At 41.8% G+C, this 11,409-nt stretch overlaps 1 protein-coding gene across 1 annotated transcript; it reads left to right on the forward strand.

Annotated features, from left to right (window-relative positions):
• The first annotated feature begins 673 nt into the window (after nucleotides 1–673).
• Nucleotides 674–2,086, forward strand: FANCF (FA complementation group F). Its single transcript, XM_052811374.1, has one exon. The coding sequence runs from the start codon at nucleotides 694–696 to the stop codon at nucleotides 1,804–1,806; it is 1,113 nt and encodes a 370-aa protein (XP_052667334.1). The 5' UTR covers nucleotides 674–693; the 3' UTR covers nucleotides 1,807–2,086.
• Nucleotides 2,087–11,409: the final 9,323 nt, after the last annotated feature.

Genomic DNA, 11,409 nt, shown 5'->3' on the forward strand with positions numbered 1-11,409 from the left:
TCTGGGGGGTTGGTCCGTGTGGGAAACCCTGGCTGTGGCAGCGCCCAGAAGGCCAGGGTAGGTGTTAGCCATTACCTCTGCAGGCAGCCAGAGGCCTGGCGTGGGTACCCCGGGAAAGCCAGGTACCCTGGGGAACTGCTAATGAGCTACGAAGCCATTAGTCAGTGGGTCAGTAGGGCGAGCCCAGCCGTGTGGGCAGAGCAGGGTTCGGCCCTAGCAGGGTGCTGAGCTCGGCCATGGCCGCCCTCCAGGGACGGGGCGTACCACAGAAATCGGGAAATACCCCCAAATGCGGGGCAGGGGATGTTTGCTGCTGAAGAGTTTCATTTTTTTAAGGGGTATTTAGGAATATTATTCTAAGGCGTATTCTAAGCCTCTTAGGGTTTGTGTGGGTTTTGGGGGTTTTTTTGTGTTTGGTTTTTTTTTTTAACTTCTTAATCCTTCTCGGTTTTTAACGCTTTAATTCGGCTCAATTTTCCCCCCGCCCTTCGCTGAGGGATTAGACACAAATGACCGACGCGGGAAGGCGGTCAAAGTCTCCTTTAACGAAAAATCAATCCGCATCGGATTGACGTCAGAGTCAGCCAATAGAGTTACAAATCCCCTCCCTCCCCGGTTCGGATTGGCTCCGGTTCCCGGCGGGAGGCGGGACTTCTTCTCAAACCGGTGGCGCCAAGGCCAGGGCAGCCCGCCATGGAGGCCGTGCTGGAGCAGGTGGAGCAGCTGCCCGCGCTCCTGGCCGTCTCCCGCTCCGCGCTGGTGCGGGACTGGGACGCCCTGACCCTGGACAGGGCGCTAGAGTGGGGCCGGTATTTCCAGCACCTCCACGATCGCTTCCGCACCCGGCCTCGGCTCCGGGAGGCCCTCGGGCGGCGGCTGCGGCGGGGTCAGCCGAGCCCTCTGCTCGGCTTCCCCCACCTGGGACGCTGCCCGCAGCTGCTGGGCCTGGCGCTGCTGGAGAACCGCGCTCTGCCTCCCGCCGCCTACCGCCGCCTGATCCACGGCCTGCTGCAGCCTGCCGGCGCGGAGGCCGGCCCCGAGCCCCGCAGCCTGGCGCTCCTCGCCCGTCGGAAGGCCGCCTCCCGCCTGCTGGCGCTGCCCAGCGGCCCGCCGCGGGCCCCGGAGGAGATGGGGCCGCAGCTGCGAACGGAGGCGCAGCTGCTGCTGAGCCGGCTGCGGGAGGAGGTGCAGGAGGCCGAGCCGGCGGGGGAGGCCGCGGGGCGGCTGCGCTGGCTGTCCGGTGTCCTGGAGGAGCTCCCCCAGCCCCGGGCCTTCGAGGTGGTGGCGGCGGCTCTGCTGCTGCTGCTGAGGCCGGGGAGTGACGCTGAGCAGGCCGGAGACAGGGGTCGGGATGGGAAGAGCCTAGACGGAAACCAGGCGAGTGCAACGGGAGATGAAGCCGTTGCCGGGCTCCTGCTTTCCTGGCTGCTGGGGAACTTGGAGCGGTTTTCTGCCTTCTGCCTTTTTCTCCCAGGCTCTCTTCTCGCCTCCCTAGCTGGTTGCTATTCCCAGTTCAGCAGACCTTATTTGGACCTCTTAACCGGCTGGGGAAGCCGCTTGCTCTATGACCCCTTGCAGGGACGGTGGGTTAAAAGTTGTCTTGACGAAGCTGAATTGTCCTGGGAGGAGCTGAGGGAGCGCTTCACCTGCCTCTGTCAGGGATCTGCACTGCTCAGGGGACAGACCCAAGCTGCTCTGAAACTCCTGAAGGCACGGGATGGAGACTTTACAGTCCGTGGCCTGAGTGTGTGGACTGACTTACTGATGGAAGTAGAGGAATATCTGAGGAAAGAAGCAAAGCGCTAATGCATGAACCCAAAAGCAACATGAAAACTTCTGAAATCCAGCAAATCTGCTTAAATCTATTTGATATGAAAGGCAAGAAAACCGTATCTCGCTTGAGGTTGAAAACCAAGCATTGTTGTGACTGCAGATCACACTGTTTCTGACTGCATGTGAAGTCTTTTAGGGAGGCCTGGTGCTTTCTTGTAATTGCGCTGTCAATTCTGGTCACTGCAGGAGATGTCTCTCTTTTCAGTACTTGCTGCTCACCTAATAAAATTAAGAAAATGCTTTCTGTTTCAAATATAGAATAGTTTTCTGTTTAGAAAATATTACAGTTTGGATATGGTCATGGTAGTTGTGTTTCTAACTGCTGGAGGCTGACCAAAAGCTCAAAGGGAAGGTGGAGTTTCAAACACGAAAACTCCAAATTCAGGGTTCATTTAGTAGTGGTTGACTCCATTGGGGTGCCTGTTCTAGTGGCCACTTGCGTGCTTCTATAGCGCTTGCACACGACTCAGCCCCTAGGTCCAAGCGAAGGTGAGAGAAAGCCAACTGGAAAGCTTATTGAAAAGTTCTAGAATTAGAAGGCTTTATTAGTTGCTGTATTATACGATAATATGCAAGTATTTCCTAAGAAAACTGCAGTAAAATGTAGGGTGTTCTGTGTGGTTTTCTTCCGTTTTCCATAGTCTTGTTATGTGATTTTTATTTTTGTTTTGTGGAACAGAAAAGTGAGTGGACAACAAACTTTTTTATTAAATGACAGGGTTTTTTTCTTCATTTTATGTTTAATCGGTTTATGTGAACAAAACTTGATCAGGGTGGTTTCTATCTTACCTTATCACTGTCATTTAAAATGAGTATTGTAATGCAGAGGTAACATGTTCATGTGTTTTAGCTCTGTAAGCTCATATTACCAAAAGCGAGCAGTATGATAAACTCAGTAGTTGAGAAAGGTGGGGGAAATGTATGTGAATACCACAAAAAGAGGTTGTCGTTAATCTTTTGTGTGGAGTACCTGTCAAGGAGTTTCTATAGCCCATAGTCTTATAGTTTCAAGATCAGTTGAGACATCTCTCTTTCTTCTGTTGCTGAAGTCCCTTTAGGAAGGGTTAGAAGGTGCTTTGCTTCTGCTTATAAGCTTAAAAAAGCAAATGATATTAAAAAGTGTAAACTAGATTGAAGCTAATTAGAATAATAGTCTGTATTACAACATAAAATAGTGTATACACCTATGGTAGATATTTCTGTACCACAAAACTAGAGTGGGAAGGATCTTGTGATTTTGAAATGGAAACAATTTCATTGGGGAAAGTACAAGGGGATGGATATTGCTTATCTGGGAAAAGAAATAATGCCTATTTTAACTTGTATGGAAATAATTATAGACATACGTAAGTTTGTATTCTTCCCCCTCTTTTGAAACAAAAGAGATACTCAAGGGTAGCACACTTTAAATAGTTAGAAGGACATGCTGCTAATCTCCTATCAGAGATATGACTGTTTTCTTTGGATTTCTTGCTACATCATGTCAGTGAGGCGATGAAGTTATGGAGATCTGCAGATTAACATATTTTAAAAGCTACAGCTGTGGCGGTTGTCTTGCCCTTTCTTAAAAGGGGTTGTGTGTCCCCCCCCTCCCCCCCATGGAACTTGTGGTGGTGGTCAGTCTTAAAAGGCAGCACCATGTCAGTGGACCTCAGGACTGAGTCAGTATTTCTGTGGTATTGAAAGAAATATGAACACTGTCTATAAGCGTTTAAAACTGCTAGAAGTATAAAGCATGAAGTTTGAACTTATGTTGTCTAGCCACAGTTCCTTGTGTTATGTAGTTTTGGCATTTGGTATGGAAACTCTGCACTTGAGCTTGGTCTTAACGCTTTTAACAGGCATAAGGTTTTTTGTCTGTTAGAATACTTTTTGCTATCAGAGGTTCCTGATGAATGATATACCCAAAGATACTAGTCGAAGTCATTCCTTTCTCCCTGGCTCTATGTTAAGGGTAAATATCAAATGTTGCAGTAACGTTACAAGTGTTATAGTAACAAAACAAACCTTATCAGTGCTACTTCTTCTGCATGGAGATCTAATGGGAAAAGTTGGGTAGAAGTTGCTGGCATTCCCTTTCTTAGTGAGGGATAATTGATCTCAACTATTTAAAAACTTACTATTCCCAGGTTCCTGAGTGTCTGTGACAAATTTCAGTGAGGGTTAAGTCTTGGTTTTGCTTGTCAGGGTGGATGTGATTCCTAATGTACTCAGCATGTTGACCATGAGTTAAGTCTCTTAGCAGCTTTCAACTATTTCTAGAATAAATCTGGTGCTTGTAGGGAGTTGGTACTTGCACTATTTCAAGTCTTGCTTTTTGATAAACTTAAGCTTTCTCTTATAAAATTCACTTCACAAAGACAGATGTCTTCCTTCGAAGTAGTGTATCATTACGTCATTTACTAGCGAAGTGCAGCTACAGAATCTTCTACTGGAGTAGCTAGGAAGTAATAGGCCCTTCAGTGTGACTTTATTAAGAAAATAAAGCAATAATCGGGAAGAGACAGGCAAGAGATGGGCCAGTGTAGACCATATGTACTTGATTTCCAATTCTGTCCTCTTTATAGCAAACCTGAATAGTAAAAGGTGGTTTAGCCTCAGTGAGGCAGAAGCACCTGGTTATAGCAATTTTGCAAAAATGTTCTAATCTGTCCCAAATACGTTATAAAGAAGTGCCAGATCCACGATTACCGAATTCCAAAATCCATATGGCATTTATTGACATAAATGCACCAGTCCACATCCCCTATTATTTCAGCATGCTCATTGAGTTTGCCAGGTAGCCGTGCAAATGTCACTTGATTAAAATTTTTTGGAACTCATTTTTTTAATAAAAGTGTAAACAGGAAAGGAACAAGCGTGATGTCTGTAACCTCCTCCCTCTAGGTATTTGGAGCTCGTATTTGTATGCTGAGGTTTGCAGCCCAAATTTGCAAACTCTTGACCTAAACGATCTCAACTGTCATGGGAGGTAAGATATTAGAAATGACAGACTACAGCCTCTTCCCCTAACACCTTCTTCCCTGTTTTACTAATGAAGAGAAACAGATCTCTGCTGTGTTCTCTATTAAAAATGATGATTGAAAAAACTGTTATATTCCTGTTTCAGAAGATTGGTAAGGATTGTGAAGTGAATCAGGATTTTACTTGCCCATTAGATAGCTAAGATGGATAGCTTTTGCTACCACTGATTTTTTTTTTTTTTTTTTAAGTAGTAAAGGGAAAACATTTTGCCTTTTGTCAAACAGTACTGTAACTCTCCACAAGTGGCATAGTAGGAGATGTCTGGATTTTAAGTTGCTTTTTTTCTTATTTTTCTTGTGAAGTGTCTGTTACCTTGTAATAACTGTACTAAGCAAAATCTAGAAGAAAACAAATTATGTGTTCTAGTAATTTGTGGTACGTATCCAGATACTAGCATAAGGATAAATGGTGTAGAATAAATTGTTCATTTAGGAAAAAGATATAAGCAGATTGGTACCATCCAAATGAATATATGAGCTTGATTGTGACTGAAAGAACACGTGTCACGTTTCAACTGGACATTCTGAATTTCAAGCCCAACAATTCATTAAAATGAATTCTTGTTTTGCACGCAAGGTGTCTTTCCCCCACCCCTCAGGTGAATAAGGATCTAATGTTCTTGCTCTTCAGTGACAATGATGAGTGATTTTTTTTTTTTTCTTGTGTGTAAGAGAATCTTTTTGTAGGTCATGAAGACAGACTAATATTTTGATCATATGGCAGTAGTAGTTTCAGGTACTGTTTAACTAGAAAGCTAAGTTAAAGTTGTATGGCTAATTTTAGTTCTGCTGTTTCTGAAAAACGGAAGATTTAAAGCTAAATTTTATTTGTTGTGAACAGTTTGGATGAATGACCTGTTGCAGAGTGCTAGTGAAGGCCCCACACCATCGCCACGCAGAATACAGCAAAGAGCAGTGGTGCAGGAATCATCTGCTTGAGAAGCTTGTTTAGTTTGATGGGCAGAGTTACAGAAAAATAAATAAATGCAAGTGGAGATGGTGAGGAGAAAAGGGAGAAAACTGCTCCCTTCTGAAGGCCCTGGAGAACGGCTACATTTCCCCTTCACCAAAACTGAGTGCCTTTGCTATTGGTGGGGTCAGCATTGGATCTATGAATGTTGTGATTAAAAAAAAAAATAAAAACAAAAGACTTTTGATTTGATCTTGGCTGCTCTGCTAAAGCACTCAGCCTCTGTGTTCCCTAATGACCGCTTGGATCAATGGTTTAACACGTGAGAATATTAAGGTAGTGAATGAGAAATGTAGCTGTGTGTGCAGGGTAGGAAACTCTGCTTATTTAAGTAGGGGTTGCTCTTGCAGAGATGAGAGCAAAAGAACAATATCCTGTCTGCCCTGGTATAAAATAGACTTGAACAATTACAAGTATGGTCAGGAAAAGTAGCCTTTTATCTGTTAATAATTAATATAAATCCTTCTCGCAAGCTGTTTGCTCTCGGTATTGTATCTGTCTCATGAAGGATTAAATGTTATTTTGACCAAACACATCATTCTGTATTAATCAGTTATGTGCCTGCACTGAGTTTTGGATTAAGAGATGATAGACAACCTGGAAACAATTACACGTTTGTTCTCCCTTACCTATATACTTTTTTTAAATGTCTCAGAAAAAAAGATGTCCGTAGCAATGAACTAGACCAGAGATAAACACATAGTTAAGATGCATTCTCTTGTATCACTTTTCAAATGTAGCCCCAGAAGATGTTAAGCTGGTTAACATAGCTACTATTCCAATATCGAAGTCATTCATGTACCAACACCACTTTAATTCCTTGTGTGCCAATACCTTAGACTTACTGATGTTACTTTCCATATGTAATTATATCCTAATAGTTATTCATTGTGTCAGTTCTTTCACAACTAGAGATCTTTGTCCCTAAATGTTTAATTAGAGTGATTGGCATTTTATTTACAGTTAGTGTTTGAATCATCTCAGATACCACAGAGGGTGGCAGCAGAGTCTCTCTGCACAGATGGGCTTGGGCTTCTGATCCAAGGGGAGAATCCAAGCTCGTGGGCTGTTTCTAGAGGCAGAAGAGATGCAGGGGGTAAATACCCACTGTTGTGCTACCCACTTAGAAGTTTCCAGTTGAAAAATCCCATTGAGAGTCTATTTTGTCCTTGCAATTCTGATTTTACCAGCTCTTTAATTTAATGTAGGATCAGGTAATAATATAAACTGTATCCCCTAACTCTCTCTATCCACAGACCTGTTTTATTAATAATATTAGGTATTCAGCTCTTAAATTCCTTTTCTATTACATGATGAATTCCTGTAGTATTAGGTGATCAATTTACTGTAACCCTTAACTAGGACATTTTACCAGAAATGATAGCAGTATGCACTGAACAGAGAATATAGCAATCAAATTCTGAATTTTGTCTTGAAATGCACCTTCCTATTATATTTCTCCCTCTGGGAAGAAAGTCCAGGATGAATGCTTGGACATGGGCTATTCATAGTGTGTAGCTCACAAAGAGGCTAATCCCAGCATCTGATAAAGCGTTATTTAAGTTTTTGGCAGTCGTCATGAGTTTTAAATCCCACCACAAAGATTCAGTATGAATGTTTTCCTAAGGATCGTTTCCAGGAATGAAATGATATGAACTACTTTTACCTGCACATTTGTATCCCTGTTCCTCTTAGGGTGTGTTAGACTTTATGACTATCTGAACAGGAAATCGTAATTGTGGTCTTGAGTTTCTGTATGTAGTGCTTCTCTCAACGTAAAGTTAGCAATGGAAGAAAATGATTATGTGCTTTCTATTGTGTATGATAAAAATTACTCCCATAAAAATAAGCCAGCAATACAAGACTAATTGTTATATGATCCAATTGTCAGTTAAATGCATAGAGAAATGCTTGATTTTAATGCTGAATAGCTGGGGAAAATTTTGTGGGTTTATTTGTTTTCCTCTCGTAGGAGGAGATAATGAATCCTCTTGAAACACCATCAAGCCGAAATGTAAATGCAACCTCTATTTCCAATACTTATAGACAGTGAAGTCATTAATATTTTCTTATTAATGTAAATGAGCTAGGTGAGAACAATTGATTTCTTCTAGGAATTAATTGGACATGATCAATCCCTAAAACGAGTGTGACAACAAGGTCATTCATCAGCTGCTTAATGTTGCAATATCTAAGCTTGCCCTTTCAGCTAGGAAAGGATGCCATACCCTGGGGAAAAGGCTTTTAAATCATTATGCTATTGACAAAAAAATTGTGTACTGTCGTCTCTCACAGCCTATACATTAATGCTGAGGTGAAAGTTGCTGAGTTCAGGTGTTTTATAATTTGCCTTGTAAATGGTATCTCTTTTCAAGCTTAAATTTCTTTTACATAATAAAAATATAAGGTGTGAGGAAAGCTGAATTTAACAGTATATTAAGAGTGACAGTCAGCTGCTTGGTCTGGCCCAAAAGTTTAGGAAAACACATGGGGTTCTCTTCCTGCCTACAGAAACACCACCAGGGTTTGTGTCCTACCAAAGCAGTTGCGTTTGTATCCTAGAAGGGTTGATGGTGCTTGTGAGGATGTGCTTAGCATTCTTCCTAGTTGGACGTTTTTGTTGGGTTGGAGGAACACTTCCTATCTGAAACTGGGGCTCTCGACAGCTACGCTGGGATCTTCAGGCATTGGAAGTGATAAGCAAGAAAATATCATAATTTAATTTATGTCTAGATCTTTTTTTTGACTCACTCTTGAGTAAGAAGATGCTTTTTGCTGGATTCTGCCAATGAAATAATCTGACCCATTGTTTGTTTATTTGCTTCAAGTTAGTTTCAGCACTGAATTCATCTCCAGTTTGCCCAAGTCTTTTGCTTTTTTGTTTACAGGTTTGCTTTCCCCCAAATCCAACAAGCACCTTCCCTTTTATTCCTCATAAATGTGCACAAAACCCATTCGAGTTGAAAGATAATATACATTAAGGGAACGCCACGGTGACCATAGTGCAGAAGATAATTTCTATCATATGAAACTAGAATTTCTTACTACTACTGGAGTAGTCAAGGAAATACTTTCCCCTATTTTTAAATGGATTTTTTTAACAAGTTACTGCATGAGTCAAAAGTCAACAAGGGAGCAAAAAAACCCACACCTTCAAATGGTATGCCAAACTGTCAGTTAACCTAAAAAAAGCACAGATAAGATCCAGCAGCAGAAAGTGAAAGCTTGAAACAGTTAAAAGAAAGATTCAGTTTTCTGTAATGGTAAGATTATCAATTTAACGGAATAATTTATCAACACTTTTTGTGATTTTCATTGCTTCCTTGCAATCCTTTGCAGAGACTAGGTGTCTTCCCCAAATATGCTTTTTTTTATTTCAAGCAAAAGTTTCTCAGCTAAAAGTAGGACCAAGCAAGTGAAATCCTATGGCCTTTTAGGGGGAAAAGTGAGGATTAAAAAAAAAAAAAGATGAAAAATAAGCAAAGAAGCAACAATTTATTACATTGGTTGTTGGTATGAATCTGGGGACTCTGGGTCTTCCTGATGTAAGGTTTGCAAAGATGTGTGGCTGTTTTCAAGGCCACGTGTTCCTGGGTGATGCATTTAACACCTTGGATGGAGCACGAGACCATGATGCAGTGGAGACCTGCAAGACAAGCAGGAGTACAATCCTGCTGTTAGTACTGATAGCGTTGTGGCAGGTATTGTTTGGGTTTTTTTAGGTACAAGTTCTTGCTGTGTGAGCCAAAGCACCGGGTACTGTTAGTGATAGCAGGCCTGTGAGCTCCAGAGGTGGGCCAGTATTAAACTGGGCATGTGTCATCATTCATCTTGCAAATGATCTTTACTGCAAATGCATGGATGTAGTTTAAGGCCCAAGGAGACAGATACAGCTAGAGAAATGGTTTATATTGCCAGAAGACTTCTGCCACTATTGCTAGAGCCAACATATTGTTCTTTGTTTCAGAGTCAACGGAAATGTTGAAGTGTGGGGTAGCAAGCATGGGCTGCGAGGGGATACTGGCTTGCCAAGTATGAAGTCACTGTGCGAGTTTTGCATTGAGTTCATAGTGCTGCGACAGTACCATTGAGCACGAGCTGCTGTCATCTTGCCTTCTCCCACTGTTGTCCCACTTTTGCTATTTCTGATTTGACAAAAAAACTGGTTTATCTGCACAGCACAATATTTCACCCAAATAGTGGTCAGGCATTGTGCCGGTGCATGCCCTTTCCCACTGTGAAATTCTGCTTTTTGCTGTGTGTCACGGCTCATGACCCTGATCTTCTCTAAGTGGTGAGCATAGTGTAGAGCACGTGGCTCATAATGATGAAAGCTGCAGTTGTAACATTTTGAAGCAGTCATTGTTGAAGACTATTGGAGTCTATCCAGTAAAAGTGAGAAAATACGTTTTATCTGGATCAAGCTTAATACTGCTTCCTTTTGAATGTAATTGGATTTTTGTCACTGACTGTAATTGAGGAAGATAGAGCACAAATTTTGTTGTGACATGTAACGGACAATATCGCCACCAAAGCAGGAAGAAATGCTGTACTTAGATTTGAAAGATCGGACAAACATGTAGGGCAGGAGTTCCTATGTAAGGAATTTATAATGTGAAAAAATAATTGTTTCTTTTAAGTAACCAAGGAATGATTCCTAAGGTGTTAACTCTGGTAACGTAAAACTCTCATCTTCGCACCTTCCATCTAAGTCAAGTTTTGTAAAAATTTCTCTTTGTCCTATGACTTTCTACATATGACAATTTTTATACCTGTTCAATCTGAGAAGGGGAAAAATGGCATAAATCATTCTTGTCTGTGTTCTCAGTAATGTCAAAAACACGTGTTGCTGACACTGCCAGTTCAAGACGTGTTGGAAAAATGAAATAAATTGCAAAGGACTAACAGGAACAATTTACAGAAGGTGCGTTATCCAAACATAGGCACGTGCATACTCCACTAGTCAGTGGACATATGGTCGAATCTGGAATTACTACAGTAACTTCAGGTAATAGTGAGCATGCACTAGCCACTAATTACAACAGGAAAACACTGGACCCTGTGCACTGCACTGACAAATTGCTCCCAGTGGTATCTAAGCTATTTCGCTGTTGTCATTATAGCCTCTAGCAAAGTCAGGATATTTGAAAAGAGTATGGTGTCTGCAACCTATTAAAGATATTATATCCCTATTTATAGTCCAGTTCCATGAATAGAAAATTCCAACAGAAGAACGTTTACTATAGAAATTTTGGAATATGGAGCTTTTAAAGGCAGTTGTGTTTAGTTTATAGGCCAGGTATTTAGAAAAAAAAGCAATTAAAGCTGCCTTGCTCATTAACCTTTCAGTTCCTTATAGGGCACTTTAAGCACAAGAAAGTGATTGCATTTTGATTTGTAATGCTTCAGTGAACCGGACCTCTTCTCTGGGTATGTGTGCATTGTATTAGAGCGCAGTCTCTAAACACTTGCATGTGGCTTTGTTCTATCACGATTTAACTGATATGATGATCTTCTAAACTCTTTGAGCTCATAGAATCCAATCACCTTTTGCCATATGCTCTGTTCAGTCCTTTTTTATAT

This window comes from Harpia harpyja, chromosome 16 (genome assembly GCF_026419915.1).
Source record: "Harpia harpyja isolate bHarHar1 chromosome 16, bHarHar1 primary haplotype, whole genome shotgun sequence".
Classification (NCBI taxonomy): Eukaryota; Metazoa; Chordata; class Aves; order Accipitriformes; family Accipitridae; genus Harpia; species Harpia harpyja.